Source organism: Carcharodon carcharias, chromosome 12 (assembly GCF_017639515.1).
Source record: "Carcharodon carcharias isolate sCarCar2 chromosome 12, sCarCar2.pri, whole genome shotgun sequence".
NCBI lineage: Eukaryota > Metazoa > Chordata > Chondrichthyes > Lamniformes > Lamnidae > Carcharodon > Carcharodon carcharias.
The window spans coordinates 121,584,336-121,605,986 of NC_054478.1; the positions used below are offsets into that span (position 1 = coordinate 121,584,336).

Genomic DNA, 21,651 nt, shown 5'->3' on the forward strand with positions numbered 1-21,651 from the left:
CAGAGTGAGCAGGCTGTCTCCAATGCTGGTGTCAGCAAGGGGGGAGCACCTAGACGTAACACCCACAAGCATAAGTGTAAATCACCTTAGGCACAACACGGGTTTATCACTGGTGATTTTCTTTTGCCCCATGTTTAAGTTACTTTTAGGTTGGTGTGTTGTTCAACACCATTTAATGCACTTTGATTTCTGTATGCATGGTGCCAATCATTAAATGTTTTGGTTCTCAACAAGCCTCTGGGTGCTTTATTAGTTCTGCTGATGAAGGGGAATCCATGATGTTATGAGTGACTTGGTTGTCATTGAACTTTATTGTCGAGGCACATAGTTAATGTTCCTGACCAGGCAAATGTTGCTCTCAGGTATCGAGTATGGAGCCTGCAGCCCCGACATGTGTTGGTGGTTCATCTTTGCTGGGCTAGCTGAAGGAATGTTGGATCAAAGCCTCGCGGATGTCCCTGCCTCCTTGGAGGTTGCTGGGGTCGGCGTCTATCCCCTCAGTGTTATCCTCACTGTGCTCTTCCTCACTACTGGACTCATGGTGTGCTGCCAGAGCAGCTGCGTCAATATATTCTTCCTCCACTGCGTCCCCCCTTTCCAGTGCCAAATTGTGGAGAGCGCAGCATGTAACCACTATCAGTGACACATGATCTGGGGGGTACTGGAGTGCACCCCTTGAACGGTCCAGGCATCGGAAGCGCACCTTGAGAAGACCAATGGTTCTCTCCACCACCGCCCTTGTGGAGACGTGGCTCCTATTGTACCGTTGCCCGGTCTCTGTTTTTGGATGGTGGAAGAGTGTCATGAGCCATCTTTTGAGGGGATAGCTCTTGTCGCCCAGCAGCCATCCATCCAGCCGGGCTGGAACAGTGAAGATCCTTGGCACCTGGGAGTGTCTCAGGATGTAGGCGTCATGGGAGCTGCCTGGGTACCTTGCACAGACTTGTGGAATCAGCATCCTGTGGTCACACACTATCTGCACATTCATGGAGTGGAAGCCCTTCCTGTTGACGAAGGCATCAGGCTCACCTACTGGCGCCTTGATGGCCACATGTGTGCAGTCTATTACATCCTGGATACAGGGGAACCCAGCAATCGTGGCAAAGCCTCTGGCTCACTCTGCCTGACTGGCCTTGTCTGTGTGGCAGTGAATGAAAGTCAATGCATGCCTGAACAGAGCGTCTATAACCAGCATGACACAACTGTGGACAGCTGGTTGGGAGACTCCACAAAGATCACCCACCAACCCCTGGAAAGAGTCAAAGGCATAGAAGTTGAGGGCAGCCGTGACCTTCAGAGCCACTGGCATAGGGTGTCCACCCACACAGCTGGAACTGATCTCAGGGCCAATCATCTGACAGATGGAGGTCATTGTCTCCTTTGAGAGGTGGAGCTTCCTTTGGCATTGCACTTCAGACATATTGAGGTAGCTGCATCGCAGCCTGTAAACCCTGGCAGCAGGATAGTGGCGTCTTCTACAGCCCCTTTCGCCTTGGACTGTACTCTCAAGGGTGGCTCCCCTGGAGGCCGAATATGGACTCCTGGCCTCCTCCCCCTTCTGGCCCTCTCTTCCTCCTCAGAGAAGGTGCCTCTAGTGGAGAGCACAATCCCCATTCCCAGGGTAAGGGAAGGCTGTCAGAAACCTGGAAGGCCCCAAGTGTTATGATTCCTCCAGAGTCCTGAACTGAAACCTGCTCTTTCTGTTAAAGCATCTCTGAAGAGAAATGAAGCTATCCTGTTCACACAAGCAAGTGGCAGTAAGTAAAAAACTAAAGTTTTAACTACTCACATTAGCGAGCCCATTCACCCCCCTTACCTGCCTGTGGATGAGGGTTTAAAAATGTGGCCTACCCGCCCATGCAATGCACTGAAAATTGCATGGGCTGCAAAAAATTGTCTTCAATTGCTGCCTCAAGGGCCTTAACTGGTCTGTTAATTAATAGCGAGAGTGCCTTGAACTCAGTATGCCTGCCTTCCAAAATATCACGATGGCACGCGCTGACATCAGGACTCACACCCAACCAATGTCATTGCGCGTCATTTTACACGTCAGCCTTTTGGGCCCACACCCGCACGCCGACCGGAAAGTTCTGCCCCAGGGGTGGTCTTTCCAATGCCTTGTATAACTGCAGTCAGTCTTCTGAACCCAAATCCTCTTGCAATGAAGGCCAACATACCATTTGCCTTCCTAATTGCTTGCTGTACCTGCCTGTTTACTTTCATTGACTGGTGTATGAGGACACCCAGGTCCCTTTGTACATCCACATTTCCCAATATATCACCCATTTGAATAACACTCTGTCTTTCACATCGAAGTGTATAACTTCACGTTTATGCATGTTATACTGCATCTGCCAAGTTTTGCCCACACACACAACTTGTCTAAATCGCCCTGAAGCCTCCTTGCATCCTCCTCACAACCCCGCCCAGTTTTGTGTCCTCTGTAAACTTGGAAATCTTGCATTTGGTTCCCTCACGCAAGTCATTTACATATATATCATGAATAGCTGGGGCCCAAGTACTGATCCTTGTGGCACACCACTAGTCACCGCCTGCCACCCGGATAAAGACCCATTTATTCCCACTCTCTGTTTCCGGTCCATCAACCATTTCTCAATCCATGCTAGTAAAGCAGCCCCAGTACCATGTGCTTTAATTTTGCCCACTTGCCTCTTATGTGGGACCTTATCAAAAGCCTTCTTGAAATCCAAATACACCACATCCACTGGTTCTCCCTTATCTATTATACTAGTTACATACTCAAAAAACTCCAGTAGATTAGTTAAGCACGATTTCCCTTTTTTTTGCTGACTTTGTCTAATCCCGTTATGCTTTCCAAGTGTTCTGTTACCACGTCTTTTATAATAGACTCTAGCATTTTCCCCAGGGAACTAGTGTCCTCAATGCCTTTGTTTAATTCAAAAGAGGCCTGGATATGTCCCCATTGCCTGCAGAGGACAGGTCCCCGTGTATGAATATACAGTAAACTTTGTTATCCAGCCCTCTATCAACTGGAATTCTTTACGAACCGAAATTTGTCAAGTTCCCCTAATATGAATTGTCACTTTACCAACCAGAAGCAATTACAAAGTTATCCGGAACCAATCCTGTATACTGTATTTTTTATGCTTCAGTTTATGTTTCAATGTACTGTTGAATAAAAGAAGTGAAAAGAATAATGTTCTTTACTTGCTGAGGACTTGCACATTAGTTTATGTTACAAGTATTGTGCTATATTCCATTGAGAAATAGAACTCTTCGTTAACCAACATTTTTGATTAACTGGCACCATCCATTCTGCACGTTGGACAATAAAGATTTTACTGTACGTAGATTCTAGCAAGCATGAGTGAGCTACATATATTCATACGCAGGGCCTGCCCTCATCAGGCAAAAGGAACATGTCCAGAAATTGTGCCTTTTTTGAATTAGACGGAAGTGTGGAGGGAAAATAGTTCCCTGGGAAATTTTCCATGGCAATGCCTCGACCAGAGTTGACTTGCCAACCAATCAGCATCATTTTCTCAGGCAATAAATATTGATGCTCCCTTTGAAATGTGGTTTCTTGTGTGTTCTGATGAGTGCAGGATGAAAAGCTCCAACAGCTTGTCTCTCTTTTTAGTAATGCTCAAGTTCTGTCCTACCTTTTGCTGTACTAAATGCAAGTTGTCATTATTGTTATTACTTTAATAACCAGAGCTGCTGCCGAAGTCCTGCTTTCCCTGGACTTTTTAAATGCAGGACAGAGCACTGGATAGATACCTAAAGCAGCCTTCTGTGTGTTACAAGTATGAGATAAGCTTAATGTTTAATTGTACTCTGTATGCACTCTGCACGCTATACTCCCTTCCCTCAACATCATGACAACAAAACATCTTAAAGGGAGGTGATTTTCCCAGGCACCATGTGGGTCTTGTCAAGAACAAGGAAGATTGAATCTGGAGAACTGGACTCAGTCAGAATGGTTGGGAATCTCATGAATGTGACTTACCTTCCTCTTTCAGCTGCAGTTGATTTGGGCATCTTGAGGGCAGCCTGAAGAAAACATTAGAAGATCACAAACTCAGTTTATCATTGCACCACATTCCTTTCAATGGACACACACATTAAAGTATAAGCGGGGGTGACATGGGCCCAGGGACAATGCAAAGTCAACCTTTGGTTGTGCAGATAAAATCTCCAATATTTTTAAAGGATCAAAAACATTGAAAGGCTCAAGCAAGCTGAAGCACCTTCAAAAAACAATTTCCTTTCCTCTTCCAGGTTACAAATAGTAACAGTCAACACACATCATTGTGAAACCAGCTGCTTACACAAAGCCTGCATCTCATTTCATATCATTGAACTACATAGAATTTACAGCGCAGAGATAGATCAACTGGTCCATACCAGGGTCTGTGCTCCATACAAAACTCTTCCCTCCTTAACTGATCAAATCCAATCAGCATAATCTTCTATTCCTTTCTCCTTTGTAAGTTTATCTTGTATACTCTTGAATTCATCAATGCAATTTGCTGCAACTAGTCCACATGGTAGCAAGTTTCACATCCTCACGTCTCTATGAGTAAAGAAGTTTCTCTTGTATTCCCTATTGGATTTATTAGTGACTATCCTATACTAATGGTTTCTAGTTTTGAATCCCCAACAGTTGGAAACATTTGCTTTCTCTAAGTCTTCCTGATCAAAAACTTCCATAACTTTAAAGACTTCTATCAGGTCAACCTCCTTTTTTCTTGAGTCACTAAAAGCGAGCAGGCAGGTGCAGCAAGAAATTAGGAAGGCAAATGATCTGATAGCCATGATGTAGACATGGCTCTAAGATGACAAGGATTGGGTCCTGAATATTGAGGGGTATATGACCTTCAAGAAGAATAGGAAGCTAGGTAAAGGTAGAGAGGTAGCACTGTTAATCAAGGATAGCATTTATGCAATAGTTAGAGGAGAGAATTTTTCCTATGGCAGGAGAGGGTGGGGTGGGGGGGGGCACGGAGCCGTTTGCCTCCCGCGATCAGCTGCGCGCCACCATTTTACGTGGGTAGGCCAATTAAGGCCGGTAGCACTCAGAGCTACCTGTGCGGGCAATGGGAGCAGGGAGAGTTGAGGCTTGCACTGTTTGACGCAAGGCATGGAACTGCCTCAGGGAGATTGAATAGAATCACAGAATCACACAGTACAGAAGAGCCCTAAGGCCCATCGAGTCTGCACGACACATGAGAAACACCTGACCTACCTACCTAATCCCATTTATCAGCACTTGGCCCATACCCTTGAATGTTATGACGTGCCTAGTGCTCATCCAGGTACTTTTTAAAGGATGTGAGGCAACCCACCTCCACCACCTTCCCAGGCAGTGCATTCCAGACCGTCACCATCCTCTGGGTAAAAAAGTTTTTCCTCACATCCCCCCCTAAACCTCCTGCCCCTCATCTTGAACTTATGTCCCCTTGTGACTGATCCTTCAACTAAGGGGAACAGCTGCTCCCTATCCACCCTGTCCATGCCCCTCATAATCTCGTACACCTTGATCAGTTTGCCCCTCAGTCTTCTCTGCTCCAATGAAAACAACCCAAGTCTATCCAATCCCTCTTCATAACTTAAATGTTTCATCCCAGGCAACATCCTGGTGAATCTCCTCTGCACCCCCTTCAGTGCAATCACATCCTTCCTATAGTGTGGCGACCAGAACTGCACACAGTACTCCAGCTGTGGCCTCACCAAGGTTCTATACAACTCCAACATGACCTCCCTACTTTTGTAATCTATGCCTCGACTGATAAAGGCAAGTGTCCCAAATGCCTTTTTCACCACCCCACTAACATGCCCCTCCACCTTCAGAGATCTATGGACACACACGCCAAAGTCCCTTTGTTCCTCAGAACTTCCTAGTGTCATGCCGTTCATTGAATACTTCCTTGTCAAATTACTCCTTCCAAAGTGTATCACCTCACACTTTTCAGGGTTAAATTCCATCTGCCATTTATCTGCCTATTTGACCATCCCATCTATATCTTCCAAGACACTCAACCTCACTGTTAACCACCCGGCCAATCTTTGTGTCATCCGCAAACTTACTAATCCTACACCCCCAAATAGTCATCTATGTCGTTTATATAAATGACGAAAAATAGGGGACCCAGCACAGATCCCTGTGGTACGCCACTGGACAATAAAAATAGACAATAAAAAACTTTAATAAATGATGTTAAAATTTATTTAAACATGTCCCCTCACGTGACAGTGTCACATGAGTTGGGACATGTTTGTAAAGGTGGGGAAATTATTTTATTGATTTTATAAAATCTTCAGGGAACTTCATCCCGCCCGTAGGTGAGGTTTCCTGAAAAACGTGAAGGCCGCTTGGGCTTTTCGGCTGCCTGCCAAGATTAAGCTTGGACGGGCAGCATTCTTAACTAGTTTAATTACATTCTTAAAAGCCTTAATAGGCCGTTGACATTTCAGCAGGCACACAGCCAACTCCGGCATGCACCCGCTGAACGAAATATTGAGATGCCGTGCGATGATGTTGGGAAGAACGCCTGATGTCATCGCATGTCATTTTACACGTCAGCATGTTGGGCCCGCCCCGCATGCTGACCAGAAGATTCAGCCCAGAGATGATCTTGGTTCAGGAGATCAGAATGTAAAATTGGTTTCGGTGGAGATGAGAAATTGTAGGGGAAAGAAGTCATTTGTGGGAGTGGTCGACAGGCCCCCTACCAGTAACCACAATATAGGACAAAGTATACAAGAGGAAATATTGGGTGCTTGTGATAAAGGGATAGCAATAGTCATGGGTGATTTTAATCTACATATAAACTGGAAAAATCAGATTGGCAGTTGTAGCCTGGATGAGGAATTCATAGAATGTTTTCAAGATAATATTTTAGAGCTGCACATTCTGGAACCAACCAGAGAGCAGGGTATATTACATTTGGTATTGTGTAACGTGACAGGATTAATTATTGATCTCAGAGTAAAGGCATCCCTAGGTAGCAGTGACCACAATATGATTGAATTTTACATCCAGTTTGAAAGGGAGAAGAGTGGGCCTAAGACTAATATTTTAAACTTAAATAAGGGCAACTATATGGGCATGAAAGCGGAGCTTGCGGAAGTGAACTGGGATACTAGGCTAGGGGATAGATCAATAGAGAAGCAGTGGCAGACATCTAAGGGGGTATTTCAGTATACTCAGAATAAGTCTATTCCTACTACAAAGAAAAATTCTGAAGGGAGGACCAACCATCCATGGTTAACTAAAGAAGTTAGGGAAAGCATTAAACTTAAGGAAAAAGTATATAACAGCGCAAAGATGAGTGACAGGTCAGATGATTGATCAGAATATGAAGAACAGCAGAGAATGGCTAAAAGGTTAAGCGGGAGAAAGAAATTAGAGTGTGAGAGAAAGTTAGCTAGAATGTAAAAGCGGATAGCAAGAATTTCCACAGGTATTTAAACAGGAAAGGAATAGGTAAAGTGAGGGTTGGTCCTCTTGAGAGTAAGAATGGAGAGTTAATAGTAGATAATAAGGAAATGGCGGATGAAATGAACAAATATTTTGCTTCTGCCTTCATTATGAGGATACAAAGAGCATTCCAGTAATAGCTGTAAATCAGGAGGAGGAAGGGGGAGAGCAACTTGGTGAAATTATAATCACTAGGGAGGCAGTACTGAGCAAATTGATGGAGTTGTGGGCTGACAAGTCTCTGGGTCATGATGGACATCATCCTAGGGTCTTAAAAGAGGTGGCTAATGAGGTAGAAGATGTGTTGGTGCTAATTTTCCAAAATTCCCTAGGTTCTGGAAAGACGACTGGAAAGTAACAAACATTACCCTTCTGTTCAAGAAGGGAGGGAGCAGAAAAAAAGAAACTATAAGTCAGTTAGTTTGATGTCTGTCATGGGGAAGGTGTTAGAGTCAATCATTAAATAGGTTATAGATGAGCACTTAAAGCTCAAGCTAATTGGGAAGACTCAGCATGGTTTTATGGAAGGGAAATCAGTTTAACCAATTTATTAGATTCTTTGAAGGATAACATGTGCGGTGGATAGAGGGGAACATAAACGTATGGTACTTGGATTTCGAGAAAACATTTGATAAGGTGCCATATCAAAGGTTATTGCAGAAAATTAAAGCTCATGGTGTAGGGGATAACATATTAGCCTGGATAAAAGATTGGCTGGCTGGCAGAAAACAGGCAGTATGCAGAAATGGGTCTTTATCTGATTGGCAGGATGCGATGAGTGATGCCCTACAGAGGTCTGTGGGGGAGCCTCAACTTTTTACAATTTACATCAATGACTTAGATGAGGGGAGTGAAGGCGTGGTAGCTAAATTTGCAGATGACACAAAGATAGGTAGGAAAGTATGTTGTGAAGAAGCCATAAGGAGTTTGCAGACGGATATAGATATGTTGAGTGAGTGGGTAAAAATCTGGCAGATGGAGTATAATGTGGGAAGATGTGAAGTTGTTCACTTTGGCAGGAAGAATAAAAAAATCAGAATATTACTTAAACGGAGAACGACTGCAGAAATATGAGGCACAGAGGGATCAATGTTTTCTCGTGCATGTGTCACAAAAAGTTAGTATGCAAGCGCAGCATGTAATCAAGAAGGCTAATGGAATGCTATCCTTTATTATGAGGGGAATTGAACATAAAAGTAAGGATGTTATACTTCAGTTATATAGGGCACTGGTGAGACCGCATATTGAATATTGTGAGCAGTTTTGGTCTCCTTCTTAAAGGAAGGATGTAAATGCGTTGGAGGTGGTTCAGAGGAGGTTACTGGATTGATAGCAGGAATGAGTGTGTTGTCTTATGAGGATAGGTTGAGCTTGTTTCCACTGGCATTTAGAAGAGTGAGGGGTGACTTGATTGACCTTAATGGTCTCGACAAGGTGCACTTGGAATGGATGTTTCCTCTTGTGGGTGAGTCCACAGAGGGCACTGTTTTAAAATTAGAGGTCGCCCTTAGAAAGCAGAGGGGAGGAAATTTTTTTTCCCTGAGGGTTGTGCGACTTTGGAACACTCTGCCTCAGAAGGCGGTGGAGGCGGGGTCATTAAATATTTTTAAGACATATGTAGATGGCAGAGGTAGATTGATTCCCTTGCCTAACAAGAATCTAAGGTTATCAGGGGTAGATGGGAATGTGGAATTTGAAACTCAAACAGATCAGCTATGATCTTATTGAATAGTGGAGCAGGCTCTTGGGACCGAATGTCCTTCTTCTGCTCCTATTTCATAGGTTCGTAAATGGTATGTTGGCCTTCGTTGCAAGGGGATTTGAGTAAAGGAGTAAAGATGTATTGCTGTAATTTTACAGAGCCTTGGTGAGACCACACCTGGGGTATTGTGTACAGTTTTGGTCTCCTTATCTAAGGTAGGAAATACTTGTCATAGAGATTGTGCAACGGAGGTTCACCAGATTAATTCCTGGAATGGCGGGATTGTCTTATGAGAAGAGGCTGAGGAAACAGGGCCAATATTCTCTACAGTTTAGAAGAATGAGAGGTGATCTCATTGAAACTTACAAAATTCTTACAGGATGTGTCAGGCTCAGTGTAGACAAGATGTTTCCCCTGGCTGGTGAGTCTAGAACCAGGGCACACATTTTCAGAATAAAGGGAAGACCATTTAGGACTGAGATGAGGAGGAATTTCTTCACTCAGAGGGTGGTGAATCTTTGAAATTCTCTACCTCAGGAGGCTGTGGAAGCTTAATCATTGAGCATGTTCAAGACAGAAATCGACAGGTTTCTGGATACTAATGGCATCAAGAGATATGGGGATAGCACAGGAAAGTGGCGTTGAGGTGATGATGAGCCATGATATAATTAAATAGTGGAGAAGGCTCAACGGGCCGAATGGCCTTCTCCTGTTCCTATGTTGAGTTGTACTCCCTCAGTTCTCGTATTATTCCTGCCAATCTGATTGGCTGACAGCTGAGGAAGCTCAGCAGTGCCACTAGGAATGGTGGCCGGTGCTGAGGAAGACGGGGCCCTACAGCCTATAGAAGGTAGGCCAAAACACATAAAAATTATATTGATAGATGGGAAACGATCTGAAGTAATTGCTGGGGCTGTGAGGGCAGCCTTCCATGCCCACCAACCATTCTTTCAATAAATAAAACTTCCACCCTGAGAAAATGAAGAGAATAAATAAACATCCTGCCACTCAGCTGGTGGCCTTCCCACCAGTGGGGGAATTGATCCACTGTTGGCAAAATGCCGATCATCTGGTAAAAATGGTCCTGAATGGGGAATTTGAATATTTAAATTTGCTCCTCTCCGAAGCTGGTCCCGGCACTGGCAAAATTCCCCACAGAGAGGGAGCTGATCTGGCAAGGCACCCCTCGGATTTTATCACTCCTTCCCATCAGCACCACCCTCCCCCCTGCCATGATCTCACCTTATGTGGGTGGCAAGATTCTCCCTTATGATTCTACAACCACGAAAACAAATTACCTGGGGTAATTATTTAATTATTCATCGTGGGATTTGTTGAGCATACATGGAATGCTGCATTGCCTATCTTTCAACAGTTAAAAAGTACCTCATTGGCTGGTAAGCACTTCAGAATGACTTAAGGTCATGACGAGTTCAGTGAAAGTCATAGAGTCATAACAACATAGAAAGAGGCCATTGGGAGGCTATCAAGTCTATGCTTAGGGTGACAATGCATCCCATTTTGCCATAACACTCCCAGAATTTCATTAAGCATGCTAGTGTCCCGACAATTTCCTCAGAATCGTTCAAATGTCCCAGCTTTTCTATTTTTGGACAACCTTTAAACTATGCCAGTGGGAACAATGAGTTGGCAAAATTCTAATACTAATACCAATACAAATGCAGACTGAGAAGCTACAGCAGGGCTGGTGGTGGTGGAGGTGGGAGAGGGGGTGCACCTTGGGATGATTGAGTTGAGCTTGCCTTCCAGAAGCTCTCATAAGATCTGTCTGAGCTGCTGCACCGCATGTGGTGTTGATAGCATCTCTTAGCAACCATAAACTCACTAACAGCAGAAGATGTGCAGCAGATGGTGCAGCTCCAGGTAAAAGTGCCAGGGAGACACAACTCAGTACTATACTGGAGTGGAACACAATCACACAGATTCTCATATCCCCTTAATGTGAAACTCAATATTACCGGGAGCTGGTCAATGTTTTGACTTTTGAAAATCTGGTCACCTGATCTATGCTAGCTCTCTGTGGAACAATCTAATCAGTCCCATTCCCCCACTCTATCTCCACAGGCCTGCAAGTCTCTCTCCCTCATGTGTCTATCCTGTTTCCTTTTGAAATCATTCATTACCTTCACTTCCACCACCCTCACAGATAGAGAGCTCTAGGTCATTACCACTCACTCCATAAAAAAGTTCTTCCCCATATTCTCCCTGCATCTTGTGCCCAAAACCTTAAACCTGTGTCCCCCTAGTCCTTGTACCATCAGCTAATGGGTCACTTTGTCTATCTTAGCTGAATCTGTCATAATCTTGTACATCTCTAACAAATCTCCCCTCAATCACCTTTGCTCCAAGGAGAACAACCCCAGTTTCTACAACCTAACCTGGTAGCTAAAATTCCTCATCCCTAGAACCATTCTGAAAAATCTCTACTGCGCCCTCTCAAGGGCATTCATACCATTCTTAATGTGTGGCGATCAGAACTAGACACAATACTCTAAATTGTGGCCTAACCAGAATAGGTGCAACTCTTTCTTTATTGATTATTCATGTCGCTCACCATGTAGCTGTTGAATGCGTTGGAGTCATCATCCACCATTGTGATAAGCTCTTTCATTGTGCGATGGAATGCAGTGATCAGTCTCCTCATTTGACCATCCAGATGATCAAACTGTCGCTTCCCATAGGTCATCAGTCCAACCATTGAGCCCAGGGCTGCACCCTAGTAAAACAATACAGATGGAGCAGTCAGGAGCCACTCTACACAGAGACACTGAAGCCAAACTCTCATTATCAAGAAGTGTCTTCAGTCATATAGCTAGACACAAGTATTTCAAAGATTTAGAAACATAGAAACTAGGAGCAGGAGTAGGCCATTTGGCCCTTCGAGCCTGCTCCACCATTCATTATGATCATGGCTGATCACCCAACTCAATAGCCTGCTCCCACTTTCTCCCCATACCCTTTGATCCCTTTTGCCTCAAGGGCTATATCTAACTCCTTCTTGAAAACATACAGTGTTTTGGCCTCAACTACTTCCTGTGGTAGTGAATTCCACAGGCTCACCACTCTCCGGGTGAAGAAATTTCTCCTCATCTCAGTCCTAAATGATCTACCCCATATCCTCAGACTGTGACCCCCTGGTTCTGGACTCCCCATCTTTCCTGCATCCACCCTGTCTAGTCCTGTTAGAATTTTATAGGTTTCTATGAGCTCCCACCTCATTCTTCTGAACTCCAATGAATATAATCTTAAACGACTCAATCTCTCCTCATATGTCAGTCCTACCATCCCAGGAATCAGTCTGGTAAATCTTCGCTGCACTCCCTCCATAGCAAGGGCATTCTTCCTCAGATAGGGAGACAAAAACTGCACACAATATTTCAAGTCTGGTCTCACAAAGGCCCTGTATAATTGCAGCAAGATGTCCCTGCTCCTGTACTCTCGCTATGAAGGCCAACATACCATTTGCCTTCTTTACCGCCTGTTGCACCTGCATGCTTACCTTCAGCAAATGGTGTACGAGGACACCCAGGTCTCGTTGCGCATCCCCCTCTCTCAATTTATAGCCATTCAGATAATAATCTGCCTTCCTGTTTTTGCTACCTCAGATTTACCCACATTATTGCCATGCATTTGCCCACTCACTCAGCTTGTCCAAATCACACTGAAGCATCTCTGCATCCTCCTCACAGCTCACCCTCCCACCCAGCTTTGTGTCATCTGCAAATCTGGAGATATTACATTTAGTTCCCTCATCTAAATCATTAATATATATTGTCCGAGTACCGATCCCTGCGGTACCCCACTAGTCACTGCTTGCCATTTAGAAAAAGTCCTGTTTATTCCTACTCTTTGTTTCCTGTCTGCCAACCAGTTTTCTGTCCATCTCAATATCATATCACCCCCAATTCCATATGCTTTAACTTTACAAGCTAATCTCTTATGTGGGACTTTGTCGAATGCCTTCTGAAAGTCCAAATAAACCACATCCACTGCCTCCCCCTCATCAACTCTACTAGTTACATCCTCAAAAAATTCCAGTGGATTTGTCATGCATGATTTCCCTTTCGTAAATCCATGCTGACTCTGTCCGATTCTACCACTATTTTCCACGTGCTCAGCTATTAAATCTGTTATAATGGACTGTAGAATTTTCCCCACTACTGACGTCAGGCTGACTGGTCTATATTTTCCTGTTTTCTCCTTGCCTCCCTTTTTAAATAGTGGGGTTATATTAGCTACCCTCCAATCTGTAGGAACTGTTCCAGAGTCTATAGAGTCTCAGAAGATGACCACCAATGCATCCATTATTTCTAGGGCCACTTCCTTAAGTACTCTGGGATGTAGATTATTAGGCCCTGAGGATTTATCGGCCTTCAATACCATCAGTTTCTCCAACACCATTTCCCTACTAATACTGATTTCTTTCAGTTCCTCTATCTCACTAAACCCTGTGTTCCCCAACATTATTAGTGTTCTCCTTTGTGAAGACAGAACCAAAGTATGTATTTAGTTGGTCAGCATTTCTTTGTTCCCCATTATAAATTCCCCTGTTTCTGACTGTAAGGGACCTATATTTGTCTTCACCAATCTTTTTCTCTTCACATATCTATAGAAACTTTTACAGTCAGTTTTTATGTTCCCTGCAAACTTAGTCTCATACTTTATTTTCCACTTCTTGATATATCCCTTGTTCCTCCTTTGCTGAATTCTAAACTGCTCCCAATCCTCAGGTCTGTTGTTTTTTTTTCTGGCCAATTTGTATGCCTCTTCCTTAGATCTAATACTAACTCTAATTTCCCTTGTAAGCCATGGTTTGGCCACTTTTCCTGTTTTATTTTTGCGCCAGACAGGAATAAACAATTGTTGCAGTTCACCCATGCGCTCCTTGAATGTTTGCCATTGCCTATCCACTGTCGTCCCTTTAAGTAGCTTTTCCCAATCCATCATAACCAACTCGCGTCTCATATCTTCATAGTTTCCTTTATTAAGATTCAGGACTCTATTCTGAGAGTCAACTACATCACTCTCCATCTTGATGGAGAATTCTATCATATTATGGTCGCTCATCCCCAAGGGGCCTCGCACAACTAGATTGACAATTATTCCTTTCTCAGTACACAATACCCAATCAAGGATGGCCTGTTCTCTAGTTGGTTCCTCAACTTATCGATCCAGGAATTCCTCCTCTACGGTATTGTTACTAATTTGATTTGCCCAGTCTATATGCAGATTTAAGTCACCCATAATTACAGATGTTCCTTTATTGCATGCGTCTCTAATTTCCTGTTTAATGCCATTCCCAGCATCACCACTACAGTTTGGGCATCTATATACAACCCCCACTATCGTTTTTTGCCCCTTAATGTTTCTCAGCTCTACCCGTACAGATTCCACATCGTCAGAGCTAATATCTTTCCTCTATATTGCATTAATTTCCTCTTTAACAAGCAATGCAACTCCACTGCCTTTTCCTTTTTGTCTGTCCTTCCTAAATACTGAATACCCCTGGATGTTCAGTTCCCATCCCTGGTCACCCTGCAGCCATGTCTCCATAATCCCGACTATATCATACCTGTTTATATCTATTTGCGCAGTTAATTCATCCACTTTACTGCGAATGCTCCTCGCGTTAAGGCACAAAGCCTTAGGGATTGTCTTTTTAACACTATTTGTTCCGTTCCCACTATTTTTCACTGAGGCCCTGTTTGATTCTTGCCCTTGATTTCTCTGCCTATCACTTTTCTTGTTCCCCTTTCTGTCTTTTGTTCTTGTCCTTGATTTCCCCCTCCTCTGACTCCTTGCAGAGGTTCCCATTCCCCTGCCATTTTCGTTTAAACCCTCCCCAACGACTCTAGCAAATATTCCCCCTAGGATATCAGTCCCGGTCCTGTCCAGGTGTAACCCGTCCAGTTTGTACTTGTCCCACCTCCCCCGGAACCGGTCCCAATGTCCCAGGAATCTGAAACCATCCCCCTCACACCATCTCTTCAGCCATCTTCCAACCCAAACAGCAACTTTTAGTTAATTACTAAATTAAAGAAAGACTCGACTTTAGATGGAAATTAACCCTTAAATTCCCTCAGTCACCAAACTCCACCTTAAGCACACTACTGTAGCCCAGGGCAGCACTCCAGTGCATTTGGAGTGATGGGGCTTGTATTTATGTCATGATGGGTTGTTAAGGATCCATGTGGCATAATAGAAGGACAGTGTCATTTAGAGGTAGTAAGTTATGACAAGAAATTAGTCAGTGGAGTGTAACATTTGGCTGAGGCATTAATTGATTGTTAACTGTCACAAAATGCTGAGGAGCTACAGCTCAGAACCTCAGTGACTGAGTGTTATGGCATAGCCGATGGTAAATGCTGAGTTGTTCAAATCCCAGGGGGCAACTTGAGACCTTGAAACTTGCCACAACTTGTTTTGCAATTTGTATAAATTTCAAGATGTGTGCCTTGAATTCAGTAGTAATAAGACCACCAGGTCTTAAAGGTTTCTTACCAAGCAAAATTAAACCTATATTAATAGAATAAATTATTTTAAATACATACATAGATCTACAAATTACTACTGTGATAACTTCTAAATCCCATAATTAATCTAATTCCCAGTTACATTTTTGTTAAGACAACAATAAGATACATAGATTTTAAAAGTTGATACCCTGGACAATCCAATTCAAAAAGTAAGTTTCCTTAACTTCAGTTCTTTGTAGACAACATCTTGAGGCGTAGATGTTGAAAGCTTTTCACACTTGTTAGATCTTAAAATGTCTTCCCTTACACATAGCCTTTGCTCCTTTATACATACTTTCCCTTTTGAATGCAAATTCCCATTGTTTCACTATGTCTGTGGACTTTACCTTTCTAATAATAAGTCTCTCATAGTACTAAGTTTACCAGTAATCTTTGTGAAAAATAAACACACTTGTTTCTTAACTTCTCCTGTCTAGGTGACACATTTCACCCCTCCTTTGAAAACAATCTAGTCTGGTTTCTTTAAAAATGCAAATGTTCCCCTGACACCTATGTTTACCTACTTAACATTTCAAACCTAGCTCATCTTCTAATACATCAAAGCCTTCAGACCAGCTGCCTTTAATCCAATTAAGACACATACACACATAAGCACAGATACCACTATTTTATAGTAAATCCCAATAACCTTATTATGTCTTTCTGATACTGAGTATAGGTAGCTTTAAAATTAATAATAGAAAACATTTTCTAAGCTCATTCTTGTATTTGTAAATGACACACCTCCATTTTCATCAAGTAAATAAATTACAGCAATGATTTAGAGAGCAACCAATTCAAGCACAGCAATTCATTGGAGAGACACGCAGAAGCACAACCAGTCACAAGGGTGACACCAAATTGTTCCTTGGATTATGGATTTATTTTTAGGTAAATAGGAAAACCTTAATGTACAAACCATTGCAGCCACGGCTGCAGTGACAGATCCTCCCCCAGGGGCTGCGGACCGTGCTCCAACACTTTGGATAAATTCCCGCAAAGGCTTGGAAACCAGACTGTTCTCTTCTTTCTCATCCTGCACCATGTACCTGATTAAAATAAAGACACTATACATGGAACAACCTTCCTAAAAACACTGGAGAGACCTCTATAGTTTATATATTTTAGAAATATCTATACAGTATTATAAAATAAATAAAATATATAGTTGATTTAAGAAGAACTGCGCCTAACTCTGGAATTGCAAATATTTTTGTCCCATTCACAAATTACCACTGGGTGCACATTATGTCAATGCTATTTGTGCTCATCCAGATATTCATGTTGACTACATTGATCATTCTGAATTATTAACTCTGAAGATTGGTGAAACAATTTTATGTAACATCATATTGGTTACAAGGTCATCAAATGGTCAATTTATTACAGAATCAGTGGAAGTGATAAAGGATTGAGTAAGCTAATGTTAATAAGATCTCTGAATGCCCAGGATTAACCCAAGTCAGGCTCCAACCATTACTGGCATTCTTTTCTGAAACCTATTCAGCTTTGTGACAGAGCTGTCGACTGGAAGCTTGCTGCAAAAGAAAAGATGAACGGCCAAACAACATAAGGAATACAATGTGACATTTTAGATCAGGGTAACTCACCGGCACAAATGACTGTCAGAGAATGTTTACTGGTGGATATAAATGTAACAATCCTGTTGTGCTCTGGTACCACAGGAGTATGATCATTCCCACTTTCATTGATTGAACCAGCTGAGGTGTTTGAGGTAATTGTTAGAATGACTTCTCATTAAGATGTAGCTTTAAGATTCAGCTTTATACATGGTGCTATCTATGGACTTTGCTTAATGAACTTATTCATGTGTGGAGATGTCTTGAACATACTGACTAAGCACACCCATACCCCAAAGGCCCCATTAACATTTATTGGAACAGGAAACAAAAAAACACATAATGAAGGAAAATAAATTACCAAAGCTTGAAAAATATTTGGAGTGATGCAATCATGGTGTCAACTCTCCCTATCTCTGCAAACCCTCCAGCCCCACAATCTTTCCTGCTATGGCTCAGGTGATAGCACTCTCACCTTTAAGTCACAAGGGTCTGGGTTCAAATCTTGCTCCAGGTCTTGAGTACAAAAAAATAAGCTGACACTCTAGTTAGAATAGAGGATGTGCTGCATTGCTGGAGGTACCATCTTTCAGATGAGATATTAAACCAAGGCCCTGTCCACCCTCTTGGATGGATGTGAACAATCCCATGGCACTATTTTGGAGAAGAGCAGGGGGATTATCCCCAGGCCCTGGCCAATAATTATCCCTCAATCAAGATCGCAAAAAAAAAAATTAGCTGGTCATTGTCACATTGTTGTTTGAGGGAGTTTGTGAGAAAATTAGCTGCTGCTTTTCCTACATTACCATAGTGACAACTCTTCTAAAGTGTTTCATTGGCTGTAAAGTGCTTTGAGGCATCTGGTGCCATGAAGAGCGCTATATAAATGCCAGTCTTTCTTTCTTTGCAAATCTGGCCTATTGTGAATCCTCCTTTCCTTTGCCCCACCATTGTCAGCTGTCTCTTCAGACATTTAAATCCTACACCCTGGAATTCCCTCCCTAAAGCCATCTACCTACCAATTGCCCTCTCGAAGCTACCTCTTTGACCAAGCTTTTGGTTCAAATATCTCCTCCTTTGTCTTGGCATCCACTTTTGTCTGATTAATCCTCCATGGAGCACCTTGGGCCATTTTTTAATGTTAAAGATACTATATAAATGCAAGTTGTTGTTATTATTGTTGTTTGTTGACCACCCATTAGAAGTCAATGTGAAGCATGAACAAAGCCAATGAAATTCATCTTCAAAATTACTGAAATTGAAATAATTATTGTAACTTTGTAAAAATGGCAAGTTGGAGGACATTTGCACCAGTGAGTGTAACATTAGTCACTATGGCCTCAAAAAAAGGCACAAGGAGGGGAATTTGGAAAAAGAGTAATGAGAATAATTCTGGGATGGGGGAAAGAGATATATTATCCAGTCTTTAAAAATACTAAACCCCTGTTAAGTGGGGCCCCTTAAAGGGGGAATCAATTTAGTGGGTTTCCTCTGAACCTTTCTAGGGCCTGTACATTCCTCAACATGTACCATTGTCAGTAACTGACCAAGGTCACATGTTTAATTATTCTGGTAATACATCCTACCAACCTATTTACTTTCACAATCACCTCACATTATTGGTCATGTTTCTGCAATGATTCATTTCCCTATGTGCCTCAGGTCTTCTCCTTTCTAGTTTGTTACTTTTGCATCGATTTCCTCTGATGCTCACATTCCCAATTAAACTGTCTCATGGTATCATTGCAGGATCAGGACCAGAGATCCAGAGCTTACTGCTATAGAAGAACATGGGGCTAGACCACTACCATCTAGACGGACAAGGGCAGCAGACACACTGGAACACCACTATCTGGAAGTTCCCCATCAAGCCACTCACAATCCTGACTTGGGAAATATATTGTCGTTCCTTCACTGTCGCTGTGTCAAAATCCTAGAACTCCCTCCCTAACAGTACTGTGGATGTACCTACACCAATGGACTGCAGCAGTTCAAGGAGACAGCTCACCACCACCTTCAAGGGCAACTAGGGATGGGCAGTAAATGCTTGCCCAGCCAGCGAAGCCCACATCCTGTGAATGAATATATTTTTAAATTTCCCTAGCTATTGGTAGAGGGAGGGATGGAGGTGAGTGGGGGTGGGGGAGGAGGAGGGTGTTGCAGAGGATTGTTATCTGCCCAGACAAAGATTGCAACAGGTATGGGGCAGCCACATCCCACAGTGGGGTGGTAAATAATCCATCCTTTACCTCTGAAACAGAAAATGCTGGAAAAACTCAGCAGGTCTAACAGCATCTGTGGGGAGAAAAACAGAGTTAATGTTTTGACTCTGTATGACTCTTCTTCAGAGCTAAAGAGAAGTAAAAAATGTGATGAAATTCATACTGTTTAAGGGGGGTGAAGCAGGTGAAGCTGGATAGAAGGCCAGCAATAGGTGGGGGCAAAGGAGTGATTGACAAGGTTGTCATAAACAAAAGGACAAAGGGGTACTGGTAATGGTAATGGTACTGGCTAAAGGAGGTGCTTATAATGGCATTAAGGTAAGAAAGCAGAATGTGATAATAGCAGGACAAGGGTAAGCAATCTGGAAAGAACAACATGAACAAGTGCAGATGGCCCTTGTATGGGGGGGGGGGTGGGGGGAGGGGACGGTGGTGGGGGGAAAGGATCCAGTATTTTTATCATCCTTTATCTCTGACTTGGTTCCAGCCCACTTGTGCATGACTCACCAAGTGCTGATCCCAACCCTATGCTTGACTTCAAAGTACATGCAGTGCCAATATATGAGCTGGTGTCAGGTCATGAGGCAGGGTCTCTTTCTCTTTATTAATGCTGTGCTGTTGCTCTCTCTCTTCTTCCGTGGGCTGCTGTGACTGGGCAGGTAGCAGCTGTCAGGTGTCTAAAAGCAGGAACTGAGAAAGGGGAAGATTAAGATGGGGAAAGAGGGTTGGGGTGGGAAGCAAGAGGTCCATGGTCACACCATCAGCAGCTTGCTCATCTTACCAGATAGCAGGATGAGGGTGTGCTGGGACTTGAGAAGGGGCATAGGGCAGAAACATAATGTCATCCTCAATGTTCTCAGTGACACTGGATGTCATGGGTCACGGCTCCATGAAGTGGCAAACCACCACCTCTGTAGAGATTAGGAACTTCAGGGGTCCTCGTTCTCTGCTGCATCAGTTCTATTCCTTTCTATTGTGTGCCACCCTGTCCTTCAAGAGTAGTGTGTGAGGGTGAGCTGAAATACCTGGATGTAGGTGTGAGTTCTGAATGTGAGGACACAATGCTGGGGGAGTGATTGTTGTGTGATGTATTGAGCGGTGAGAGAGATTGGTGCTCTGGTGGTTTGGAGATTTGATATTAAGATGCAATCACTGACTTTGACTACTCGTGTGAGGTGATTAGCATTCTTATGGTATTGCAGCTAGATCCTCGGGGTCAGAAGCCAGGGAATTTACCTCCCAGATCATTCTGCTCCCTCTCCCTTCTGAGAGTCCTTGAGGACATCCTGGTCTCAGTGGAACCATGGTATCTCTCCTCCTATTCACCTCTGCCAATAATGCCTCCAGCACCATATCCTTCATCCTGGGGCACTCTATCGGTGTTCACATGCCATCATTTAAATTGCAACAATACTCTTCAGTGCAGTTTCCCTTTAAAAAGAGCAGGCTGACTGCACCATCTGGTTTGTGAACAACACTACTGGGTTCCCCTGCTGAGCACAGAGACAGCTGGTAGCATTAAGAAGAAGACAGCAGTGCATGTCCCACTCAGCCAGAAACTACAATCATTCAGATGAGATAGGTGTCTACCAAATTTAACTTGCTGTCCTCAATCTCAATGGGCATAGGCATCCCATGAATCACACCCCTCATGCCCAAAAATCAGAGAAACCCAATTTCTAGTCCATAGACTTCAAAGAGATTTGCTTGAAGTGTTTAAAATAATGAAGGGATTAGGTTCAGTCCAAGTAGATGGCTATTTGAGTTGGATAAGTTAGTGTATAGTATATAAGTATATATATATAGTATATAAGAGGTGTATAGCAGTTATAGGCAACAAGGAGCAAATTAGGTACTTGTAGAGTATAGAAAATACTAAAAAAGGAAATCAGGAAGGCAAAAAGAAGACATGGGGTTGCTTTGACAGATAATGTGAAGGTAAACCCGAAGGGTTTCTACAAGTATATTAAGAGTAAAAGGATAGTAAGGGACACAATTGGTCCCCTTGAAGATCAGAGTGGTCGTCTATGTGTGGAGCCTCACGAGATGGGGGAGATCTTAAACAGTTTTTTTTGCATCAGTATTTACTCAGGAAACTGGCATAGTGTATAAGGAAGGAAGGGAGACAAGCAGTAGTGTCATAGAA

At 43.1% G+C, this 21,651-nt stretch overlaps 1 protein-coding gene across 1 annotated transcript in view; it reads right to left on the reverse strand.

Annotated features, from left to right (window-relative positions):
* Positions 1-21,651, reverse strand: part of ftcd (formimidoyltransferase cyclodeaminase) — a 98,848-nt gene that overhangs the window by 24,313 nt on the left and 52,884 nt on the right. Inside the window, exons 8-10 of the mRNA XM_041200274.1 lie at positions 16,623-16,752; positions 11,743-11,904; positions 3,992-4,035 (exon numbers count right to left, since the gene is read on the reverse strand). Coding sequence (XP_041056208.1) covers positions 3,992-4,035; positions 11,743-11,904; positions 16,623-16,752 — 336 coding nt within the window. The remainder of the gene's footprint in view (positions 1-3,991; positions 4,036-11,742; positions 11,905-16,622; positions 16,753-21,651) is intronic.